Source organism: Dama dama, chromosome 28 (assembly GCF_033118175.1).
Source record: "Dama dama isolate Ldn47 chromosome 28, ASM3311817v1, whole genome shotgun sequence".
NCBI classification, from domain to species: domain Eukaryota; kingdom Metazoa; phylum Chordata; class Mammalia; order Artiodactyla; family Cervidae; genus Dama; species Dama dama.
The window spans coordinates 35,565,204-35,591,460 of NC_083708.1; the positions used below are offsets into that span (position 1 = coordinate 35,565,204).

At 33.7% G+C, this 26,257-nt stretch overlaps 1 protein-coding gene and 1 pseudogene across 1 annotated transcript in view; both read left to right on the forward strand.

Moving 5' to 3' along the window:
* Positions 1-22,993, forward strand: part of HDAC2 (histone deacetylase 2) — a 32,557-nt gene extending 9,564 nt beyond the window's left edge. The window contains exons 2-14 of the mRNA XM_061132022.1: positions 1,794-1,906; positions 3,029-3,146; positions 5,209-5,283; positions 5,787-5,925; positions 8,136-8,277; positions 11,774-11,866; positions 11,948-12,056; positions 17,183-17,323; positions 17,553-17,661; positions 18,302-18,432; positions 19,153-19,308; positions 21,837-21,894; positions 22,615-22,993. Of these exons, the coding sequence (XP_060988005.1) occupies positions 1,794-1,906; positions 3,029-3,146; positions 5,209-5,283; positions 5,787-5,925; positions 8,136-8,277; positions 11,774-11,866; positions 11,948-12,056; positions 17,183-17,323; positions 17,553-17,661; positions 18,302-18,432; positions 19,153-19,308; positions 21,837-21,894; positions 22,615-22,645 (1,415 nt within the window). The 3' untranslated portion in view covers positions 22,646-22,993. The remainder of the gene's footprint in view (positions 1-1,793; positions 1,907-3,028; positions 3,147-5,208; positions 5,284-5,786; positions 5,926-8,135; positions 8,278-11,773; positions 11,867-11,947; positions 12,057-17,182; positions 17,324-17,552; positions 17,662-18,301; positions 18,433-19,152; positions 19,309-21,836; positions 21,895-22,614) is intronic.
* Positions 15,368-17,174, forward strand: LOC133048309 (large ribosomal subunit protein eL21-like; annotated as a pseudogene).
* Positions 22,994-26,257: the final 3,264 nt, after the last annotated feature.

The following is a 26,257-nucleotide window of genomic DNA, read 5'->3' on the forward strand; positions in this document are numbered from 1 at the left end:
GTGCTCAGTTGCTCGATTGTGTCCAACTCTTTGTGATCCCATGGACTGTAACCCACCAGGCTCCTCTGTCCATGGAATTTTTCAGGCAAGAATACTGGAGTGGGTTGCCATTTCCTACTCCAAGGGATCTTCCTGACCCAGGGATCGAACCTGCATCCCTTGCGTCTCTTGCATTGACAGGTGGATTCTTTACCACTGTACCACCTGGGAAGCTGAAGAATCTTTATTCTTATTCTTGTTATCTCCTTTGGTAGGGATGATAACTTAGAAATAACCTTCCTTGCATTAACTTAGGCCCGTGATACTTTGTAAATCTAGTGGTCTTTCCATATCTAAGAATTCATTGAGACCAGGCTGCTTTCAAGGAACTTTACGTGTATTGTCATGATGTAAAGCAGAGCTTTACAGCTAGGAAGTTAGTTTCCTGTACTCTCATAGCCTCTGAACTGTGATAAATGCAGAACCGTGTCCCCATAGCTCTGCTTTGCTACTTGTCTGTATTATCTTAGCTTTATTGTTGGCACAGATTAAGAAAGGTTGACCATGTGTATATATGAATTGTTTTCAGAGGAAAGCTTGTTTTGAAGATGAAGAGTTAAGTAAAGATGCAGCACCAACAAAATCAGTTAGTAGTAGTATTAGAAACAAGTATGTTATAATGTTATAAAAGTGAATGTTCATCCTGGACTACTATTAAAAAATATGGAAGAGAGAAGCAGAAGTTTTTGAATTCCAGTTTTCATTAAACAAACCAGAAAAAGTGTATTTAGGCAGGATTTTGAAAGATATTTTTGATCTAGAAGGGGAGTAAAGATCATTCTTTATCTCTAGTTTTTATTATATGAACCCATATTTAAGATGAGTTCAAACCATTGCAATCAGATTGGCTCAAATTTTAGACTTGGTTATTTAAAAACTAGAATTAGTACTGAAAGTAATGTCTAATAAACATTGTTGTAAAAATTGCCCATTGCATTAGAATAATCGTGTATATTTAAGTGACATCCTTAACACTTTTTATTATAGAAACACTGGCTCTTTACCTACCTAAAAGTGTTAATTTTATTGGAATTTGGTATGCAAAAATCTGGGATTTTGGTGTTATTTAAAGTAAACCTTATATGTAAATCGTTAAGACCTGGAATATGAGCTAGCATAAAAAGATAAGAATTATAACTTTTTAATCATGAAGAATGAGGCAAAATACTCTCATTAGCCTGAAAAATGTAGTAAGTATGACATAACAAAACTTCATTTAGGATCCCAGGTTCAGTTACCAAAATTCCTTATTGACCAATATGGATGTATAAAACATTCCAGCCGTGGTAATACCAACTATACAGGATTTGAGGACGCCAGTGAATCATCTAAGAAGCAATATTTGCTATAAAACTTCTAAGTCATACTCGTGTAACTCCTTATTTACCTTACACATCTGAATTTGCCATGGAATACTGAAAGCAGGTGTCACTTTAAGGAACAGTAACTCCTTTTTGTAACTTGAGTAAAGAGTATTTTATTTATGCTAATCCCAAACTTCTGGTAAACTAAAAATCAGAAAAGCTTGCTTGCCTTAATGTTTGAACAAACATAATGTATTGATGGGGTCCTCAGTGTGTAGAAGCATGCATAGTATCTTGGTTTTCTAATAGTTTGAGAGTTGCAAAATTTAATATCATTATTTAATATTTTAAATAAAGCTTATCTTATTTAGATGACATCTGATGGTGAACAATAAATAGTTCATGAAGATTCTCTTGTCTGTATTGTTCATTTTGTCTTTCCTTTTTTAGGTGATATTGGAAATTATTATTATGGACAGGGTCATCCCATGAAACCTCATAGGATCCGCATGACCCATAACTTGCTGCTAAATTATGGCTTATATAGAAAAATGGAAATATATGTGAGTATACCTTTTGGTAAATATTCAGTTTTCCTTGTTTTTTACCATTGCTTTGAAACTTTGTTTTCAAATTTGGAGGGCATTTAGCAGATGAGAAGGACTGGAGGAAACAGAAAGTCCTCTTTTTTGTTTCAGTTTTCAGAGAGAACTTGAGAGTGTGGGAGCTGTGGCCTCCTTTTTCCCTTCTTCCTTCAACCATTTAAAAAAAACAATCTCCCTCCCCCAGGTTATCCCATAACTAGAGACCAACTCAATTTAGCATACTAAATATTTTTGTTAAAATAATTACTGACCTGTCTATGCTGCTGAAGAGTTGATCTGGAACTCTTACAAAAGAATTAGGTAGAAAATTAATCATACAAATATTTGTTGGCATAAGAAACACTGTATTAGTAAGCATGCAAAGTGTCTGTTGTGCAGAAAAGAAACGAATGTAGATAAACAGATATAAGATGCAATAGTTCCTGTCTATTGGGGGAGAATAGGACAGCTTGGAGCAGTGAACAGTGTTGGGCAATATATGTAAGCTTCTTTCTTTGAGATTATAGACATTTAGAGAAGAGGAGTTGAATAGGACTTGCATTCAGGAAGCCTTGTGGAAGAAGGGTGTCATAAATGAAGTGAACTTCCTAGAAACAAGGATGACTAGGATAGTCAAAGGAAAAGGGAGAGAAATCATGAACTAATAGAGAATGAGTCTCATTTTACCTGGATGAGTCTCAACCTTCCTGAAAATTAATGGTCAGTGATGAAATTACTGGCTATAGAGCAGAAGGTTTATGGTAGAAAATGTTAGAAAGTAGAGTTTATGCACATGTGTTTGTCTTTAGAAGGATTGACCCATTTCCACGACTGAAGTGACTAAAAGAAAAGGAATGATTAATTCATAGTTGGTGTTAGACCTGTGTAATCCTTTTTAAAGGAATATTGTTTTTGAAATTGAATACTGCTTTCTAAAACACACATATAGAAATTTGGATTTGCTTTAAAATTTATCTGTTTTATTCCGGCAGACCTAGTTCTTTTGAGAGTAGTGGTAGGGGACATTGTATACTTTGTGTTTGGTAACCCTGATCTAACCAGTTGTAATTCCACAATTCTGACATTTATTTTTCTTCACAGAGGCCCCATAAAGCCACTGCTGAAGAAATGACAAAATACCACAGTGATGAGTACATCAAATTTCTACGTTCAATAAGACCAGATAACATGTCTGAGTATAGTAAGCAGATGCAGAGATGTACGTTTCTATGTTAAAAGTATATATTAGTAGTGATAAGTATAAATAAGTACTTTAAGAACTTGTAATTAGAATTATCTAAATCTAGATATTTCCCTGATCTAATTATTTTAATTATTTATTGATTTTAAAAACTCCACATGACAATATTAAAGCTGCTTTAAAAAAAAAACAAAAACAGCCTACCTGAAGCTTATTGGTCTGCCAAACTGCCAAAGAGCTATTTGGATGTTCTTTGCTCTTTGTTTTGGTTCCGTGTTAACTTTGAGATAGTGGATGTTGGTAGGGAAACCTCACTCCCCTGCTTTTAAAAACATGACTGTACTTTGGCCTTAGTCTGGTGTGTATATTTCTTGTCTTCTATTTGTGTGCTTTAATCCAGACTATTCCAGAAAGTTCGAAAACGCAAAACTTGAATTTGCCTCTTGTAGGCAGCTGTTTACATTGCATTTACAACTATCTGCTGGTGCTGCTAAGTCACTTCAGTCTTGTCCAACTCTGTGCAACCCCATAGATGGCAGCCCACCAGGCTCCCCCATCCCTGGGATTCTCCAGGCAAGAGTACTGGAGTGGGTTGCCATTGCCTTCTCCGTTACAACTATCTACTTTCAACTTAATACAACTTAATTCAACTTAATATAGCTATCATTGTATTAAGTATTATGAGTAATCAGAGATGATTTAAATATATGGGAGGATATTCCATTGGTTGTACGAAAATACCGTATAAGGGATTTGAGCATCCCCAGAGTTTGGTGTCATCAGGGTCCTAAAAATAATACCTTGTTAATACCAAGGAACAATTGTATGTATATCTGTATTTCCCTTTGTTGTATCAATGAAGCTTTCGATTCTCTTCTATACAGTGTTCTCTTTTGTACATATTTTATTATTAGAGATTGAATGCAAGAAGATTGAGTGCAAGATGTCTTTCTAAAATGACTAGAACAATGTCTTTTAAAGCTTGATACTGGAGTTCATTCTGATGTTTTTATTGATAGACTTCAGTAACGATTTTGTTAAAAGAAAACAGTATTGTTTGTTCAGTAACACTAAATTAAGTATAGTTGCTAGACATCTTATAAATTCATAGAATTTGATGTACGTTTTGATTATCTCATTTGATTCAATAAAATGTTGTATTACAAATGTTAATAAATATTATTTGCCCTTGTTTTTTCAGTGGGGATTTAGGCTTAGATTAAGTCATAGTTAGCCCTAAGGTAAAATGAATTAACAGGATTGGTTTTAAATTTACCTAATACTGAATTGTATTAAGATAATGGTCATATCTGAATAGCAGGAAGCTAAAATGTATACATTAAAATAAATTAAGGATGTGCAAAGCTATACAAAGTAATGACCCTTTTTCTTGAAGAGGATATAAATTGAGGGGTGAGGAGAACTGAGAATGGGTTGTTCGATCTATGTCCATTTCATCCTCTCAGTACTAAGAAGCTAAATATGTTGTGATGTGCTGTATATCTATACGCATGTGTTGTCTCCTTGTGCATTAAGTATCTCTTTCATCTGTATCTTGGCTGTCATGAGTTTAATTAATTCTTAACATCTTTCAAGATTAACACTAACCATGGACGTGGGCAACCAACTGTTATATTTTTTTGGTAATCAGTACATTTCTAAAGTTATGGATGTTCTATGTACTTAGAGGAGTTTTAAAGAATGTAAATCATAAAGCAATTGAAGTTAAATTTAAACTTTTTAGAATTTTGATTAATTTACTGTTGAATATTTAAGGAGAAATGCCTAGGAAACTTAACCTCATATTTTAACTAAATAACACCAAATACCTCTTCTATTTTGATAGCTATTTGTTTAAAAAGCAGATATTTTCCACAAATAATCATGTTAAGAATTGGTGGTGGTATTTCAGATAATAACACTTTAACTGCCTTGGATAAAATTGCAAACTTTACCACTATAATATGTATGTCTTATGATTGCATCAAACGAACATTATTTTTAGGATATAGTTTTTGTAAGAAAAGGCTTTCATTAATTCACAGAATGGATTGAAATTAATGAAATCCATCTTCCACAGTTAATGTTGGAGAGGACTGTCCAGTGTTTGATGGACTTTTTGAGTTTTGTCAGCTTTCAACTGGTGGCTCAGTTGGTAAGTGTCTTGATTTCGTCAAATTTAAAAGTTGATTTAAACTTGTGTGTATTTTTTGAGATATTTGTTTGAAACAAGCTTTAATAGTGGCTGATTTTAATAACAAAAGTAGTATGTGTATAGTATGTTTATAGCTGTTTAGTTACTGTTGTTTTCAATGGCGCCCCCCCCCACCCAGTTTTGTGATCATGATGTCGCAAACTTTCTTTATTTGCAGCTTTTTACTTCAGTTGCATTTTCACTTAGAGACTTCTTTTTCCTCCCTTTCTTCTAGCTACTATTGTCGCTACCGCTTTCCAACTATGTGCTCTTATTTAACCAGATCACAGCTACAGGAAAATAGTTATCTGAAGAGAAGCTGTTAGTGCCCTTGACAGTGATCGTTTTACGATTTTATACTCATTTGCTTATGCGTGACATCCTCTTTCCTCTAGGGCTTTTGTCTAGTTACACTAACTTTTAATTTTGAACATTTAAAAGTTTCTCCTATCTTTATTTGTTAGCTGGTGCTGTGAAGTTAAACCGACAACAAACTGACATGGCTGTTAACTGGGCTGGAGGATTACATCATGCTAAGAAATCAGAAGCATCAGGATTCTGTTATGTTAATGATATTGTGCTTGCCATCCTTGAATTACTAAAGTAAGATCATTGTGTTTGACATTTTTCCTGTAAAAATTCATTACAAAAAAATTCCTGTAAAAATTTTCCTGTTTTAATTCATAATAAAAACCTGTGCCTTTTTAAAAACATGAACAATGGGTTGAAAATAGTTAATAAATCATGTACAGATTCATTCTAAACCATTGTAAAAATGTAGAAAATTTGGCTAGTTCTTGGATTATTAAGAATGAGAAGTGAATATAAATGTCTGAGAGTTTATTAAGTACCTTTCTAAAAGTATTAGAAGTAGCTTGACAGTTTAGATTGGAGATGTAGTTTTAAAAACTATTGGAAAAAATGACGTGACCCTAGAAGTTTGTGTTTTAACATTTTGTAAGTTTTAACTTTTCAAGAAAAAAATTTGAAACCTGTGTTGAAATTTGTTTACCTTTTGAATGTGGCCAGTTCACTGCCTCGCTCCCTCTTAGAGTGGGGTTTTGTTCTCTATTAATGGATATAATTATCTCTAAATTGCTAAAGGAATCAGTTTTAAAGTTTTCCTTGACTGCCAGTTGGAGAGAAAGATCTATAGAGGTATTTGTGATTTGGGAGATTTACAGAGTTAGATTTTTTTTTTAAACTCTCATTAGATAACACGTCTTAGCCAATTCTACTTCAGATTGTAACAAATTGGTATTTTTCTCAAATTGAAAATGTTCTTGCCTGAAGTTATTCCATGCATACTATTTATAAAGGCTGATTTTTCAGTCACTTAAAATTTGGTATTGACTCAATAAACAACTGAGCTATGTTACTTGACTAATAGAGAGCCAAGGAAAACCACTTGAAATCATTTGCCTTGTTTTAACTCACTGTTGGTGTTGGTTCCTGTGTCTTCATCTCAGAGCAGTAGTTCTTGCCCACATGCTGGTAGTCTTAACAAGCTTAGTTTGGTTTCTCAGGACACGTTTCTTCAACTGGTACAAACTTGATTTAATTAACAGCAAACAGCTTTTGAGCCATTCAGACACTTTGTAGACGCTATGTGAAAGTGAAATGAAAGTCACTCAGTCATGTCCAACTCTTTGCAACCCCATGGACTACAGTCCATGGAATTCTCCAGGCCAGAATACCAGAGTGGGTAGCTGTTTCCGTCTCCAGGGGATCTTCCCAACCCAGGGATCGAACCCAGGTCTCCCACATTGCAGGCGGATTCTTTACAAACTGGGCTATGAGGGAAGCCCATTCACGCTATTTTTATTTTATTATTTAAAGAAAGTCTATGATGAGACGTTATTTTCTAAGTTTCTGAATGTTGCTTTCCTGTGAGTTGAGGATATTCTTGTGAAGGCTTGGTCTTGTTTTGTCAGCCTGTATGTATCACATTCTTCTAACATGGCTGTGGTAGTACTGTAAAATGAATAATAGTACCATGCCATCTAATTCCATAAATACCATCACTTCCTTCTGCCTTGAAAGGATGATATGAGGCATTCACTTTCTTCATTTCTTGTTTTGACATGAGTCATCACTAATATAAGATGTCCAGTATGATGATACGTGTGACTCTTAAAAGGCATTTGGATTCTGCTGTGATTGGTTGTTCTCCAAGCAGCGCTGTCAAATAATGGGAAGCTTGTGGTTTCTGTCACAGAGATTCAGCTGAAACGAGAAAGAAGCCATAGACAATAGTGAACAAACAAGCGTGGCCATGTTTCATTACCGCTTTACTTATAGACATTGACATTTAAATTTCATATAATTGTCACATCATGAAATTCATGTTTTGATTATATTTTTCAGTCATTTAAAAATGTAAAAAAAAAAATGTTCTCAAAGATTGTACAGAAGCCATTGTCCACATTTGAACTGTGTCAAACCCTATTTTATAATACTAAAGATTTACTAGAGAGATGCGAGATGCTTTACAGTAGCAATTGTAACTAAGGTGCAATCTTCAATTATAAATATTTAGAAACATACACTATGTTTTCAAAGCAGAATAAGAGATTTCAGAAAGTAAATACATTTTCTTACCTAGATGTAAAGGGTGTAAAGAAATTTATAAGCTCTGAGGTTCAAACTCTGACTTGAGGATGGTCTTTTTGAATAGTCTCTTAGGCTATAAATAAAGAAAAGAAAGGGGATTAAACATTCTGGAATGCGGGAGCTCAAAAATAGGTTTCCTGAATCCATGGTAGTTCTTCCTGTCTTAAGACCTTTTTGAAAACTTACGGCTTTGTTTTCAGGTACCATCAGAGAGTCTTATATATTGATATTGATATCCATCATGGTGATGGTGTTGAGGAGGCTTTTTATACAACAGATCGTGTGATGACTGTATCGTTCCATAAATATGGGGAGTACTTTCCTGGAACAGGAGACTTACGGGTAAGATTGAATTCTGTCTGAATAAATGTTATGAGATGAACCTAGAGGAGGTTAGTAATCTTACACCTGAACTCCTATTTCTCTGGATCATTAATTTGAAGCTTATATGAAGGATTAAGTCATTTTTATGTGCTTAATGTTGTTGTAATTCACTTTTTTGCTGATTATCAGCAAAAATTCAATAACTTTAAGGGCTTTCTTTTGCTGAGCTTTTTCTTTGGTTGAATGAATACTTTTGAACATCCACAAAGCATGAAGCAGTTTTCTTGATGTTAAGTTTGAATCTTCAAAACCTACTTGATTGTAGCCTATATTGCAATTGAATATAAAGCTTGGTGGGATAAAATAATTGACTTGAGTCTTTTTAAGGTTTTTGTATTGCCCTCCTTTTATGATTGGTCTTTAACTACTCAGACTTTAATCTCTGTTTTTCCTTAGGCTTCCCTCCCTCCCCCCTCATCTCTATCTGCCAACTCCCTCGCAGTTTAGGGAGAAAAAGAATATCACAGCTTATCCTGCCTGCCTGTTTATATTAAGCACATTTATTTCTATTATATTTCTGTTATCTTCTTTCATTTAGTGCTTTGAAGTCCCCCCCCCACCTTTTTTTTTCTTTTTGCTTCACTAGAGGTTTTGTTTTTTGAACCAAACGACAAGCACTTTGAAGTTTATTCAAAAATTTATACAGCTGCTTTTAATTTAGCTGTATTATATGGGAGATTTCTTTTAACATGGCATTCAACATTAGTCCTAAACTATTATGTTAAGGTAAGTTTTAAGTGTGTGGTATGTTGTTATGTTAGAGTTTAACAACCAAAAGTTCAGAGTGGGCTTAAAGTAGTCTTCAAATATATGATTTAATTATTTGATCATAAAGTTGTGTTCTTTCAGTAAGAGTTCAGATGGTGAAACTTTTCTTTTCCTGTAAGTGGGTAGGAGGGTCATTTATTTCATTTATTTCAGTTTAAATTATGTGGCTTTTAAAATAATTTCTATTTTCAGTTCTTTCTTGCCATGTTAGCCTCTTCAGTGCCTTTCCCCACTTGGTTTTATCTTACAGACCAGTGATTCCCAGTGATCCTTAAACTAGCAGAGTCAGTTATACCTGAGAACTTAGTAGCACATATTCTCAGGCTCCAGAAACTGAAGGATTCTATTCTGCACACTAAAATTCAAGAACCACCGCTCTAAACCAGTAGAATTTGTTTGTGTATAACCGTTGCTTTCTGATGTTAAGCAAAAACTTGCCCAGCTTTAATTAAAGCTTAAAGTAATAAGTGTCTTGCAGTGTAATTTTAATTAATCTCAGAAATGGCAGACTCACTCTGTTTAATTTCTGACAGTATACTTAGAATTGTTTGAAGTTGTTGGAAGATACTGGAAAATGTGTGTTTTAGAGACTGAAAATGACTTTCAACATCTCTTTCCCTCTCAAGATTTTATACTCCTATGAAATGTCACATTTCTTTTCCCTTTAGATATTAAAAGATATCCCCAAGTTTCAGAAACTAAAATCAGTTTCCTACATTGTATGTGTTGTTGTATTTGGACTTTCATGAAGCTCAAGTATTGTATAATTTAATAAACATTACCTTTTCTACCTGAGAATTCACTCTAAATCAGAAAAGAAGTCTACTGTGAGCTTAGATCATTGTTAAAACTATGCTTGCATTATTATTAGATCAGTAGTCTAAATGGAAGAAAAAAAACAAGGGTGTGATAAAGTAGCAGTTATGGAGGGTATAAAACTTGGTCAAGTAAGGGCCGCAGTTCTGTACTGTGAGTGAGAAGTGCTTTTAATTCGCCTTTAACTCGAGTGAGAAGTGCTCACCACCTTGCTATATTCTGAAATCTTAGTGTCAGTGTATATTCCAACTGTGTTTTTTTACTGTAGAAGTCTCAGGATTTACAGCATTTTAGTTTGTGCATATGTGTTTAGTTTGTATTTAGTTACATAAAAATTTACATTCTCTTAAGAAAAATTGTGGGAGTGGGTGTGTAATTTCATGCTTTTTCATTGAAAGTTGGATCATAATAACTAATATTGAAGGGTAAACTATGCTCTTTAAAAAATGGATTCAAGCTGAGATTCTTCCATGAGAAAAAAGGGAATAACATGTATTTGTATTAGTAATCCTAAAGGTTCATATATATTGAGGCATACAATTGACCCTTGAAAAACAAGGGGATCAGGGATGCTGACTCTCCTGCAATTGAAAATCTGCATATGACTGACTCCCCGAAGCATAAATACTAATAGCCTTCATGATAACATAAATGGCCAATTAACATATTTTGTATATGTATATCTACATATATTTTATGCATTCATGACATACCTTTTTCTTTATTTTCAAAAATATTTCTATACTGCAGTTCATGTGCAAGTTTTTCATGCTCTTTCAAATCTCCAGAAAAATTTTCTAATACATTTATTGGAAAAAAAATCTGCATAAAAGTGGACCCACCATTCAAACCCTTGTTGTGTAAAACAGGTCAATTGTAATTTAAAACACATGAGAAATGTCTCTACCATCTCTTCTAAAAATATACAGTTGACTCTTGAACAACACAGGTTTTGAACTTCTGTGGGACTTTTTTCACTTAGTAAGTACTTCAGGGCTACACAACTCACAGTTAATTGAATCCACAGAGGCAGAACTGTGAATATGGAGGACAGACTGTAATGTTAAACTCAAGTTTTCAACTATGCTGGCGTCTATACCCCAGTGTTGTTCAAAGATCAGCTGTTCATAGTGTGTGTGTGTACATATGTACACATATACATAAACATAGATTTACACTTGCATAAATTGTAGTTAATAAAATAAGTATATATGTTTTGTGTGTGTGTGACTGGAACTCATCTGTTTTGTGTGTGTGTGACTGGAACTCAGTTTGTCTCCCTTGCTTCTTTTGGGAAGGATTAATGCCTTGAGTGATACTTTTTTAACAAGTAGAAACAAAATTTATTTCAAGCCCAGTTCAATAAGACAGATTTCAGTGTTTTAGTCTGTAGCTGTTAAAACTTCAAGAAAGTCTTCCAAGTATTAATCAGCTCGTGCCAGACTGTGAGCCCCAAGAAGGGTTTTGCATTAGAGACAACGCAGGACAAGCCTGTCCCGTAGGGTTCTTGGCTCAGAGGTTGTGTTTCCTACAGTTTGGTAAATTTGTCTTGTGTATTTTGTTTATGACAAATTTCTTGAGTTAATGTAATATTTAATTTCAAACTGCCCTTAACTATGTTAAATTTCTTTCCTCCCCAAAATAATCATTACAGATTAACTGGAATTGGTTCTTTTCAGCTTTATAAATATCCATAAATGTTGAAATATGTACTTATTCTGTATTATTTCCTCTCTCAGCCTATAAGATGAATTCAGAATTGGGTTTGTTACCTACTCTTTTCATCTTTTAAAAATATTTTAATAATTAAACATGTCAAACTTTTTATTATGATACATTCTCTAAGATCTACTTACACTATGTATTTTAGGATATTGGTGCAGGAAAAGGCAAATACTATGCTGTCAATTTTCCAATGAGAGATGGTATAGATGATGAATCATATGGCCAGATATTTAAGCCTGTAAGTATTATTATTTTTAAAAATGAAAAGGAATTCTAAAATGTTGTTTAGCGATACTAACATTTGTTACCTTGCACACAGATTATTTCAAAAGTGATGGAGATGTATCAGCCTAGCGCTGTGGTTCTGCAGTGCGGTGCAGACTCACTGTCTGGTGATAGGCTCGGTTGCTTCAATCTGACAGTTAAAGGTAAGCAATTTGAAGGGTGATACTCCAGAAAAAAAATTTTTCTCTTCCTAAGAACTTCCCATAAAAATTGTCATTTTTTTACCTGCTACTTAACACGGAACCAAGTGTGTTTTATATTTTTTGTGGGTTTTTGGTATATGTATGTGTGTATTTTGAATTGATTTATATAATTACAGTTAATCTAGTTTCAGTAAATTAGGTCTTTTATTTTGTCAAATTTATATATACATTTTTTTACGTGAGCAGTTTTATAAGACTTGTTGCTGTCCCAACCAAGGCAGTGATTTTCTTCTTTTTTTTAAACTTGTATTTGTTTATTTATTTATTCTGGTTTTATTAAGATGTAGTTGACATGCAGCTGTGTGTAAGCTTGAGGTGCACATTATAATTTGACTTCAACAGCATGATTTCAGCATCCTGAAATGGTTAATTAACACAGAAGGTTTAATGAACATTCATCATCTCCTGTAGTTAAAACATTAAAGAAATAGATTGAAAATGTATATATTTTTCTGTGTGATGAGAACTGTTAGAATTACTGTCTTTAACAGCTTTCATTTATAACATACAACGGTGTTAATTATCTCCATCATGTTGTACATTTTATCCCTAATACTTATTTATCTTTTAATTAGAAGTTTGTATCTTTTGATTATCTTCATCTAATCCCCTCCCCACCTCTGGTAATCACAAATCTGATCTCTTTTTCTGTCAGTTTGTTTGTTGTTTGTTTTTGAAGTATAATTGACCTGCACCATTATAGTAGTTAGTTTCTGGTCCACAGCATTGTAATTTGATAATATGTACATTTCCAGATGATAACCATGATAAGTCTAGTTGTCATTAATCATCATGCAAAGATATTATTTTGCTATTGACTATATTTCCAACACTATATATTTCATACCTGTGTCTCATTTATATTGTACCTTTTAATCTCCTTCATCTGTTTCTCTCCCTCTGGCAACTATCTTATTTGTTTTCTATGACTATTTCTGTTTATTTATATTTGTTCATTTGTTTTTTAGATTCCACATATTACACTTAGCATAATTTTCAACATTTTTGGTTGATTCTTTTGGTGCTTACCTTTCTTAAGACAATATGCAAGCTTTTTAAATTTTTTTTGGCCATGCCATGTAGCTTGTGGGATCGTAGTTCCCCAACCAGGGATTGAACTCAGGCCCTCAGCAGTGCAAGCCCAAGAGTTCTAACCACTGGACGAGCAGGGAATTCTGCAAGCTGTGTTCTTATTTTTAACTTAATTTTAACCTTGTATATTCAGTTTCCATTGTGAAAGAGAAGGGAGTCACCACTTTGTCCCTAACACATGCATTTACCCTTCCAGTATCCCATTTTTGCAGTTTAAATCTAGACCACAATTTTAGTCATGGTAGTCATTGTTGATGGCATCATCAAAAACATTAAAGCATGGTTCAGCTTACTCAATTTTCCTTTTGCATAACTTATTTTTCTATGCAATTTTGTCATTTCCTTAGTTTTCTCCTTACTCATTAATAAATGAAGGTGGATCAGGTGTTCTATCAGTTTTACCTTCTTGAAGAACAGCCTTCTGACCTGTTCCTGTTTGGGTGAATTTCCTCTGTAGATCTGTTAGAATGGTGAGCTATTCTTTGCTTTTAAGTGTTAAAATCAATGTGATAGAGGTCCAGACCAAAGTAAAGATCACCATTATGGAATGAGCTGATAGGGTGTAAGAGTAAATCTGAAAATTTATTTTATAAGTTCTTAAAATTTATGGTATGTAGGTTAGTAGTGATTAATCATGGATATTGTACAGGATTTTGGAGTTGTTTTCCTTGTGAACTTTTAGGTAACAAGTTCATGTTCTGCTTGAATTCTCTCATAAAAGGTGAAGAATTCTCAGGTAGAACTTTTTCCAGTACTACTATTGGCTTAAATGGAAATCAATAACTAAATTTAGATTTTAAAGACTATTTTATTTAATGTTAGGATAGTTCCTGTGCCAGGCAGCATTAGAATTATGATATAATCAATCTATTCTGCTTATGTTAGGTTGAATGATTTGAAATTATCTGTTTCCTCAAAAATGGATATGATCTTCTTAAAATCTATCTAATGTACTCAAAATGTGCATTAATCTGTCAATTTTCTTGCCTTAACTTTTTGAAAGTTCTTAATGCCTTTGTATGTAAAAGTAATAGCTTTCATAACTACAAGTACAACATTTACTCTTACTATAAATCTACATTATATTTCAACTGACTGATAGAATGTAAGTTGTATAAAGCATATAAAGGTATTTGCAATCCCAAAGCTTAAACTTGATTCCAAGCTTTTTCCAGTGCCAGCTTCAATTCAGATTTCTCAGGTCTGCTAAAGTCAGTTTACCTCTTGTCAGTCTCCTTTCTATCTTCATTTATATTATTACCATTGTATGTTCTCCATTCTTCATTTTTATAAGTTTTAGCCTTTAAAAAAATCCCTTTATAATCATTTTTGTCAGGCTTTGAGATGAAAGAAAAGGCAATGTCCTTTTTTAGCCAGCTTTCTTTACTTAGAAGTCTTTAAGTTAATTTTTTGTTTGTTTCATCTTTAAAAATACCCAAATGGCTTTCCCCTATTATAAGAAGCATGCAGTTTTGTAATTGCAGTAATAAAAATTGGATTGTGGATCATATAATGTGACTGTTGAAGAATACTTCATGAAAATGCCCACAGTATAGTTACATGAAGAAAACATTAAGCTTTTAAAAATTAGAAAGAATTGGAAGGGAATATTAAAAAAAACTGTCTTTGAGACACGTGCACCCCAGTGTTCATCGCAGCACTGTTTATAATAGCCAGGACATGGAAGCAACCTAGATGCCCATCAGCAGATGAATGGATAAGGAAGCTGTGGTACATATACACCATGGAATATTACTCAGCCGTTAAAAAGAATTCATTTGAATCAGTCCTAATGAGATGGATGAAACTGGAGCCCATTATACAGAGTGAAGTAAGCCAGAAAGATAAAGAACATTACAGCATACTAACACATATATATGGAATTTAGAAAGATGGTAACGATAACCCTATATGCAAAACAGAAAAAGAGACACAGAAGTACAGAACAGACTTTTGAACTCTGTGGGAGAAGGTGAGGGTGGGATGTTTCAAAAGAACAGCATGTATACTATCTATGGTGAAACAGATCACCAGCCCAGGTGGGATGCATGAGACAAGTGCTCGGGCCTGGTGCACTGGGAAGACCCAGAGGAATCGGGTGGAGAGGGAGGTGGGAGGGGGGATCGGGATGGGGAATACGTGTAAATCTATGGCTGATTCATATCAATGTATGACAAAACCCACTGAAATGTTGTGAAGTAATTAGCCTCCAACTAATAACAAATAAATAAATAATAAAAAAACTGTCTTTGGATGATGAGACTTCACTGGTAGTTCAGTGGTAAAGAATCTGCCTGTCAATGCAGGAGACTCATGGGTTCGATCCTTAAACTGGGAAGATTCCCTAGAGTAGGAAAGGGCAACCCACTCCAGTATTCTTGCCGTGGAAATCCCATGGACAGGGAGCCTGGTGAGCTACAGTCCATGAAGTTGCAAAGAGTAGGACATGACTTAGCAACTGAATACAACAGCAGCATCTTCAGATGATAGAATTTTAGGTAGTTTTTTTCTTTGTACTTATTTTTATTTTTCCAAATATTCAGCATGTATCAGTTTCTTCTGTAATTGAAGGATTTTGTTCTTGCTTTAAAGGTTGAGTTATGTTCCTGAATGATGATAATATAAGAAATTACTAGTGACTCATAATGATTACTGAATTATGACATCTAAAGGAAATATTTTGTTTTTATGTTAGGTTTACTTTATATTTAAATTTCTATACAAAGAAATTGGTTAAAGTTGTTTTTAATAGTAATAATTTTAGATAAGAAAAGTGGCTTTTTTCCGGCCGGAACTGCCATCTTCCAGTAATTCGCCAAAATGACCAACACAAAGGGAAAGAAGAGGGGCACCCGCTACATGTTCTCTAGGCCTTTTAGAAAACATGGAGTTGTTCCTTTGGCCACATACATGCGAATCTACAAGAAGGGTGATATTGTAGATACCAAGGGGATGGGTACTGTTCAAAAAGTAATGCCCCACAAATGTTTCCATGGCAAAACTGGGAGAGTCTACAGTGTTACCCAACATGCTGTTGGCATCATTGTAGACAAACAAGGTCAAGATTCTTAGAGAATTAATGTGCGTGTTGAGCATATTAAGCACTCTTAAGAGCCGAGATAGCTTCCTAAAATGTGTGAAGGAAAATGATCAGAAAAAGAAGGAAGCCAAAGAGAAAGGGACTTGGGTTCAGCTGAAGCGCCAGCCTGCTCTACCCAGGGAAGCACACTTTGTGAGGACCAGTGGAAAGGAACCTGAACTGTTGGAGCCCATTCCCTATGAATTCATGGCCTGAAGGGTGTAAAAATAAAGACCTGGACTGTACAAATATTTCTGTTAATTGAGTAGAGGTGTTGTGTCCAAATTCAGTGGGTGATGTCTTTTCAAATTTAGTGTTTTTTCTTCCTTAAAGATGTAAGATAGTTTGTTGTTCAGTATGCTCCATTTTTTAATAAACTGCCAGATATTATTTTTAAAAAAAGAAAAGTGTCCATAATACCACTATCTAAAATAACCTATAACTAAACCTGTGTAGTCTTACATAATTTTTTTGTTCATGTCTGTGGAGGAAAGTGGTAACAAAACATCAGTTTCTATTAGCTTGTACTTAATGTTTCATTGTAACCTCACTTATTTTTCCCCCCAGGTAACCTTATAAGAACATAGTATCTTCATATCACATTAATAAAAATGTGCTATATTTTAATCTTAATATAGTTGTATATTTGACTTTTCCATCAAGGATGCTTGTTAACATAGCCAGTTATGTCTTAATGAGTTTTGTATATTGTGTAAAAGGTGTTTGATGAAAGTTTTAGACTAGAAATTTTCTTAAAACTTTTACATATTATTTGTTTTTTAAATATTTAGAAAAGCCATTTTGGTTGAGTAAAATTTTGTTTTCTTTTTAAATTTTTCTTTTCCAGCTGTTACAGTGTGTAAATATATTGTTACCTAAATCTTCTTTGTCTTAGGTCATGCTAAATGTGTAGAAGTTGTAAAAACTTTCAATTTACCATTACTGATGCTTGGGGGAGGTGGATACACAATCCGCAATGTTGCTCGGTGTTGGACATATGAGACTGCAGTTGCCCTTGACTGTGAGATTCCCAATGGTAAGTGTTCTTATTATGATGTCTTTATTGGATGAACTGTCTGTATGTAGAAAAAAATGGTTAGGTCATTAGAGTTGATTCCAAAACTATGTAAATAGGAGAGCAGTCACTAAATTCATTTTGTATTCACTTTTAAATATTTTCTCTGGAAATATTTTACAACTTGAGTCTGGATTTTATGTATGGATTGAGCTTTTAATATGTAACTTTATTTCATTATTTTTAATAGAATTGCCATATAATGATTATTTTGAGTATTTTGGACCGGACTTCAAACTGCATATTAGTCCTTCAAACATGACAAACCAGAACACTCCAGAATATATGGAAAAGATAAAGTAAGACGTCATCAACTTGATTTGATTAACATTATTAATGTAACTTTTGAAGCTTTTAGAAGGTCATGTGCAGTAGGTCAGTTTAACTTTATACATAAGGTATTCCCTTTTGTCAAAAGTATTTGAAACCTTAAGACTTGGTTTCTTTAATTTTATAAAATAATGGAAAATGTATAATAGGATTCATAGCTCAAAAATATTTCCATTTTCTGTTAAAATGGATTTTTTTTTTTTTTTTTTTTGAAAAAGACACTATAAGTTGTATATTTTCTTGCTTTACATGAAAGTGAAATTTATTTTCATTGAAACATTTGATAGACCTTTCTCTAAGCAATAGAGTTTGGAGAGACATTGTTAGTACACAGGCCTGGGTTTGTGCCCTCTCTTACCACACACTAGCTCCATGACATTTGGCAAGTTATTTGCCTTTGTGCTTATATTTCCTCATCCTTGAAATAGGGGATGAAATTTAGTATCTACCTTGTAAATTTTGAGAATTAAACAGGTTAATAATAGGTAAAGTATCAGTACCCAGTAAATGTTACTATTTTAATTCTTAGGTTAAGCTAGATAAAAGATGCAACTTTTAAGAACTTGAAAGAAAACATTTTTTTCTAATAACTATTCATGTTGTATTTAGACAGCGTTTATTTGAAAATTTACGCATGTTGCCTCATGCACCTGGTGTCCAGATGCAAGCTATTCCAGAAGATGCAGTTCATGAAGATAGTGGAGATGAAGATGGAGAAGATCCAGACAAGAGAATTTCTAGTAAGATAGTCCTTTGATGTGTATTCTGTTACATTTTTCTGCTTTATTAAAAGAACACTACAGACTGGAGGTTTTGGTTGCCCAAGAACCTCACCTGTTTTCATGAGTACACTGTTAATACTGTCTTTGTTTTCATCATTTTTTTAATCTTATGTAGATTTAATTTCCTTTGTCTCAGAGCCTGATTTGAGTGTCAGCAATTTCAGTTTCTGCAAATTACCCACTTATGTGTAGAGTGAGTTGAATAACATTAAGCACCTTCTGTTTGATTCTACAATCTAATTCCACTTAATATGATTTATAGGCTTTTAGCCTAATAGTATGCTATTATGGTATAGACATTCTAACATAATTGATGTAAATGATATTTCTTATTTTCTCTTTTTCCCCCTCTCAGCTCTGTAATAAAAGGTTACTTTTTATTTAAAGATATCACTCCTACTTCCTATCACAAAAGCAATATTTTTTCCTCTAAAGTTGTTTTTTTTTTTTTTAATGAGAACCTCTAATGTTCTTCATATTCCTTTGAATTATTTCTTCCTAGATTAAAGCTAAATTTTTAATGTTTAGCAAGCCATGCATTCAGTTATAATCTTAAAATCTATTATCCTTACTTTTAAATATGACTGGCTAGTTCTTCTATAGAGCAGTGCACTTAACATTTGTAAAACCTATGACCGCCTTTGTCAAAATTTTATTAAAAATCTTTTAATGTGTCAGTTCGAGCATCAGACAAACGAATAGCTTGTGATGAAGAGTTCTCAGATTCTGAGGATGAAGGAGAAGGTGGTCGTAGAAATGTGACTGATCATAAGAAAGGAGCAAAAAAAGCTAGAATCGAAGAAGACAAGAAGGAAACAGAGGACAAAAAAGCAGGTCAGATTTATTTTTTGATAGATGTTTTAATTGTAAGTTTTTGAAAGTGAGCAACAAGGTAATTTTTATGAGATCCTGAAATACTTACACAAGTACCAGAAATAGGTGAGTGTGCTAAATAAATAAATAGGTGACTTTTTTTTCCCCCATGTAAGTAAACTTTTAATTAAAGCTCTCTAAATGTTATTAGTCACATTTGCTTTTATAATACAGGAAACTCTCTTCTTGGCAAAATAGGCTTAAAATATTGAACAGTCAGTCCACTGTGATCTAGATTGAGTAAGAGAGCGAACAAAGTGGTTATAGACCCATATGTAGCCCATGAGCAGAGCTGAAATTCTAAGTTAATTTGTAACTGCCTATAAGTTTATTTGATGAGAATAAAACATAAAAGAAGACTAACATTATATAACCTTAGACCAGTTTCACCATTTTGAAAAGGCTCAGAGAACAGACTTTGTTATTATTTGAAAGAAACATAAAAGCTGTGGAAAGATGGGAAGGGATTTGAGAGCTGGATTAGGAGGAGATAATACTTTCTGATGTCTTAACTTTAAAAATGTGTCTTGTCTGTTGAGACAAATGTGTCAATTTGTCTGTTGAGAAATAGATGATTTAGGGCATTGAATTTGCTTTCAGAATGTGTTTTCTTTTATCTCAGTTTCCAGAGCATTTATACATACCTCAGTCATTTTATTAACACATTATATTATAGCACCTCATTAGGAACTTTACATATCTCCCTGCTAGATTGAGCTGCTCTTGGCTAGAGAATGCAGTATCTTAAATACTTGAATTCTTGTACTTGGTGCATTTCCTGCTGGATACCTGCTACCTATATGCAGGTAACGGTGATGAGCACAGGTTTTAGTTGACCTGTTAATTTTGACACTGTAGCATGTGGAAAACAGATTCAGAGGTACTGGGCCAACATCCTTCTTCTATCATATTGAAGTTACATGAGTAAGTGGCCCTCATGTTCTTTTTTCACTTACTAGAGAGTTAGGAATCTGTAGCATGTCTGCACATCTAGTTCTGTTTTGTTTGTGGATTGACTCCACTATATATACTGTCATTTTACAATTTTAACTTCCCGATGTATTACAATGATGGCTCCAGTCTGCTCTTGTGTACTGATTGACATCCAGAAATTCCAGCTATGATTGAGGTAAGAAGGACTTAACTTAGCTGTAGGATTTTTCTAGTACTTTTCTTTTCTCTGTCAGTTTGTCTTTTCTGGATTTTTTGTTTGTTTGTCTTCCTTTCTGGCATTTATCCTTGCTTTTTAAATTTTTATCTTTCTATGCTTTTTCTTCCAAATGGGAAAGTGGGTGCACTGGAGTGCTTATCTTTCATTGCTGTTTTAGCTGAAAATGAGAGTGCCTTTTGATCTGGCTTTAATGGCCTGTTGGTGGATTAATCTCACAGTATTTAGTTCCTAAATACTTCTGTTGCTGATAATAATTGATACTTAAATTTTTTAGTTTAATAATGAAATTCTTCTTATAGTATCTTGCATTCTTAAAAGTCTATATAGTTCAGAACCTGAAGTTAGGAATATTTTTTTGCTCTTCGCCCCTCCCCAAACCCCACTTGGCACTTTTGTTTACATATCTAAAATTAAGCCAGAAGCCAAAACAAATGTCATAATAAACATGTTGCTATATGTTTGTATTATAATCAGTGCCTTACAACTTTGGTTCATTGGCTTATCTAAAGAAAAAATTTAGCACATTTTGGCTAATTTGTTTCAATGATCTTGAGTGGATAGTGTTACTCTTACTATTTTCTTAATTTTTATTAAAATGGTAAAGTTCTGATACTTACATAGTGAGGGTTTAAAATCGAATGGCTGTGTATATCTATGGCCGAGTCCCTTCACAGTTCATCTGAAACTGTCACAACATTGTTAATCAGCTATGCCCCAATACAAAATAAAAAGTTTAGAAAAGTAGGGTACTAGCCTAACCATTATTAAAAAAGAAAAAAAACTATTGGTTATATAAGCAGTAGAATTTAGCTTCTGTTTTGTCTCTGACCTCCTCTGATTCTGTCCCCTTGTCACAAAACTCCAGCCAAATTGGTCTTGCAGTTTTTCCTTCCAACCTAATTCCTTTTTGCCTCAAAGTCCTTTTGAGTTTTCCATCTGTTCAAGGTACTTCTTCCCTTTTCCCACTCAAAAGAGATTTGTTTTTCAGAATGCCTTTCAAAGGTCACTTGTCATAGCCTTTCCTGATCTACCACGGTGTTACGCGCATGTCTGTTGGCTGAACTTCATGGTGCATATCCTGCCTGTAATGCTGTGATCCCACAGGGGAGAGCCCCCAAAGGCAGGACTGTGATGTTGCATTGATACCTTGAACCTCTGTTTACTACATCTTCAGAAGCTTAGTTAGTTGTTGATTTCATGAACCATAATATTGTATATGGCAGTTTTTTATATTTTAAGTAAGATATATTTTAAAATAAAATATATACATTTTATATTTCAAAATAGGTGTTAATCTCTTCCCAATTTTTGTTTTTAGATGTTAAGGAGGAAGATAAATCCAAGGATAATAGTGGTGAAAAAACAGATACCAAAGGGTAAGCTGTATTCTTTTTCTAGTAATTTTTATATGCTATAAAAATAATGAGCATGTTTACTGGGGTTGGGGTGAGTATACATATATTCTTTGAGAAGTACTGAACTGAACCTGGAATATCATCAGTAGGTTGTTATGAGATGCTCTGAATTTTTGTATGGTATGTAAGGCAATATATATGTATCTTAACCATTAGCTTATATTTCATTTACTTGCTCAGTTTTCATTTAGGTAGCATGCCTTAAAAAAATTACAAAAGCTAGTAATAGTGTTGTAACTGAATGTATTAAAATAGATCAGTTTATATTCTTGAACATAATTTATCTAAGCCTTGTTTTGCTATTAACTTTTATATAGACACTCATCATCTTTCATGGTGCTCTTATTTCTATATACATGATTTTTTTGGTGTTGTAAGACAGGTAAATTTAAGAATCTGGACTGGACTAGTATAACATTTTTTAAAAGACCATAATTGAGCTTTGTATTGTCAGAAAGCATGTAGATGCTTGGCCACACATAGTTTTGTGTTAGCCTTCACAGAATGACTTGGAATAGGTTGTAAAACCACTCAAAAGGTCACGGCGGTGAGCGCTCCAGAAACTCAAGGCACCACCAGCTTACTTGTTTCTTGACGGGAACCATAGGACTGATCTATCGGTCACTGCGTTTAAACTGAGATTGTACAGTTTTTAATATTTCATATTGCCTCTTTTAACAGAGCCAAATCAGAACAGCTCAGCAATCCTTGAATTTGAGTCTCACCACTTTGAGAAACCATAAAAAAGTGAGCAAATATTGGGAAGAAAAATGTTTTTTCTTTTTGAAGACTTCTGGCTTCATTTTATACTACTTTGGCATGGACTGTATTTATTTTCAAAATGGCTTTTTTTGTTTTGTTTTTGTTTTTCTTGGCAAGTTTTATTGTGAGTTTTCTAATTATGAAGCAAAATTTCTTTTCTCCACCATGCTTTACGTGATAGTATTTAAAATTGATGTGTTATTATGTCAAAAAACTGATCTATTAAAGAAGTAATTGGCCTTTCTGAGCTGATTTTTCCATCTTTTGTAATTATCTTTATTAAAAAATTGTACTTCGATTGTCTTTTGTCTGTTTATTACAACATGGAGTCTAATTTCATAGGCTAGTAACGTGACCGTTTCTGTAGAAAAATAGAATACCCAAAAGGTGAAAGATACTGATTACAACTTCAAAGACATCCATAAACTGTTTCTTCAGGAAATTACTGTGTTTACAGTAATTATCATTTCTTACTCTAATAGGTCTTCTACCATCTTGTCCTCTATAGGTTAACCAGCCAATATTGGTGAAGATTAATATCTCATAATCAGAATTTATCTCTTAGATTAATGATACAAGCTATGCATTTGAGATATAGGAATTAGCTTTGAGCTGAACCAAAGATTCCCAAAAACTGGTAATCGAGATTCTGAGTTGAAAGAAGAAATCTATAATCAGAAAAGGAAACTATAGTTTCCATACTGAGTTCTGTGGGACTCTTTTGCCAACCCCTACTATATACCAAGTAGACAAAGAATTGTATGGTGTGTTTGAACAAAACTTTCCTGTGTTTATGTCAAGGCTAAAATAAAACCTGCTGTTTAGACAAAACCTGGTTCTTGTACTGCATATACATGGTACCCAGGTTCCACTATTACACCCAGGCTTCCAAACGAAGGAAACAAACACTTAAAAGTCATTTATCATTAATTTATTGAGTGTCTCCCCACTTGAAGGCTTTGAGCATGCAACTGAACATAATGGGAAAATGTCTGCTCCCCAGCTTACACTTTAGTGGTAGGAAGCAGACAAACGGGGTAATTTCTGCTACTAAGATATGCAAAGGAGAAAGCTAAAACTTTTAGAAACTTGCCAAAATCAATGAAATCTTTTTGCTGGGCCAAATTGATTATTTTGAGGTAAAAATTTAGACAGTAGATCAGTCAAAAATATTTCTCTAAAAGCTCCTGTTAATAAATACTTCAGCATTTACAAAAGCACCTGGACTTTTGTAATGAGCAGCCATTCTCTCACCTGTATTTTAACAGATATTTCACTTTTGCCATGTTGGTTTCAACTCTGTTTTTCTTTAAATAAATTTATACAGAAGAGGTCGAAGCCCTCTTTATCCAGTTTGTCATTTGATTCCCTTACGACTCTTCAGAAATAACCATACCTTATGCCTGTTTTCATTCTTGCTGCATATCTGTCAGCATTCAAACCCTTGTGATTTTAGGAATTATGGAATTCAGTTCTTCACTTATGAAATAGTTACATAACATTTAGTGTTCATGAAACACACAATGGTATTGCACATGTACTTATGTAACTTGCTTCTTTACATTTTGATTAACCCTGTTGAACAAGTACAACTCATTTTAACTGCTCTGTATTAAGGTCATGCCAAAAATTTGTTTCAATAGTGTAGTGAGCCTCCTTGGTTACATTAGGTTTTGTTTTACTATTTACAAATAGAAGCGTCTATATAAAGCTAAAGCCTCGAGAGAATAATATGAAACATGAAAGTTCAGCAAGGTGACTTGGTACAACATTAGTACAGAGAAAATAGCAACTGGTAATATACAAAAACACAGCCAGATTTGTCAGAAAAAGTAAGGTCCCATTTACAAGAGCAGTAACAAAAATTCTTATAAATAAAAGTATAAATAAGCTATGGTTCTGGCATATGGTGAAAAAGATCATAAAATGTCAAGATAAATACCCTAATACATTTGGAACAATATTGGATTAAAAAAATAATTCAGATTGATGAAGGCAAGAGATTATTCCTTGAGTGGTATTGGGATAATGGGCAATAAAATGGATAAAAAGAAGTTGTATGCTTTCCACAAGAAGAGTCAGATTAGCTGGATGATTAATTTTATCAAAAGCATTTTCTGCATCTATTGAGGTAATCAATTTTCAATTTTTTAATGTGTATTTTTTTAAATTAATTTTTAATTAAAAATGTAAACAATCTGGTCAAAGGGGTGGAAATTTTACACATCCTTCTAGCTTTCATTTCCTTTTTTTCAAATTATCTTTTGTGATGACTTGCAGATTCATGCACTTCAGTGTTTCTGGGACAATAGTGACTATCTTAGTTCCATTTCTTCCCTGGAAATGGAAGATTTGCCTTGTGGCTAAAAGTCCTAACAAAGTCTTCTGGGAGAATCATGGTCCTGATAGGGGTAATCACTATCATTTCAGTTTTTAAAATGGCACTTTAAAACAGACCTCAACTTGACAGGGAGGTGGTGGGGGCGGGGTGGAGAAGCTCTTTACTGAGGGAAGATACTGCTGTATGCTCAATTTTTCTCATTTCCTTTTGGCATGGATGAAAGCTTCCAAATTCCACAGGTACTATAAGGTAGTTAATAACAATGCTACCAGCATTCTGTCAATAGGAGATGCTTTGAAGTTCTTAGAGTGGAGTAATTTACCTTCATCTTCTGATTGATGTGGCTTCAGTAAAATTACTACTGAAGCTTCCCTGATACTGGGATTCATAACATTTCTTTTTGTATTATGATATAAATGACATGGATTTTCAAGGTTTTAAGTGAAAACTTCAATTTGTATGCTATCACAAGTAATAACTTTTGATAGTTTAAGATCCTTTTTTCTTCACAATCTTGTGCAAGTTACTAACTTCTCTGTGTCTTAATTGCTTAACTTAAAATGAGGAAAATAATAGTAGTCCTCACCTCATTAAGGTTGTTGAAGATTGAGTTGGTACAGTTAATGCTGTTAACTACTACTGTTGTTATGTCAGGTAAACGGAGATAGATGGGACCAGAATTGTGAGGGAAGTCTTAAATCTTCAAGTGTTATTTAGACATCAAATGAATTACTCTAAGCCTTGTGTTTGAGTTTGAGTTTGATGCCTACTAGTAAAATAGTAGGCCATGGTGGATAGGGAAACAATCTTTTGAGAACTAGTTTCAGCAAGGCTATTAACATTTGGTAAATTTAGGGGGATCTTAGTGTCCCTGCAATTCACTGGATGGTAATCTGTCAAGCAAAATGGTTGTGAATGGATTATAGAAAAAATGAAACTATTTGTTATTGTCTGTTTACGTGAGTAGCAATGTTAATATGAAGAAATAATCCTCAGAAGGGTTACAACATAAAGAAGCTTCTCAACAGTTGCTGCATTTTCTCCAACTTGCCACAAGATGGCAGATGTTCCATTGTTTAATTTTTATTTTTTCTATTTTTTTGTGCATTTTCTCATGCAGTGGCTTGGTGGTCCGTTGAACAAGCTGAGGAACACTCGTTAACAAGTTCTTTTGAATGCAGTGTTGGACTCGATACCATTTGAATTAAGCTACAGTGTAGT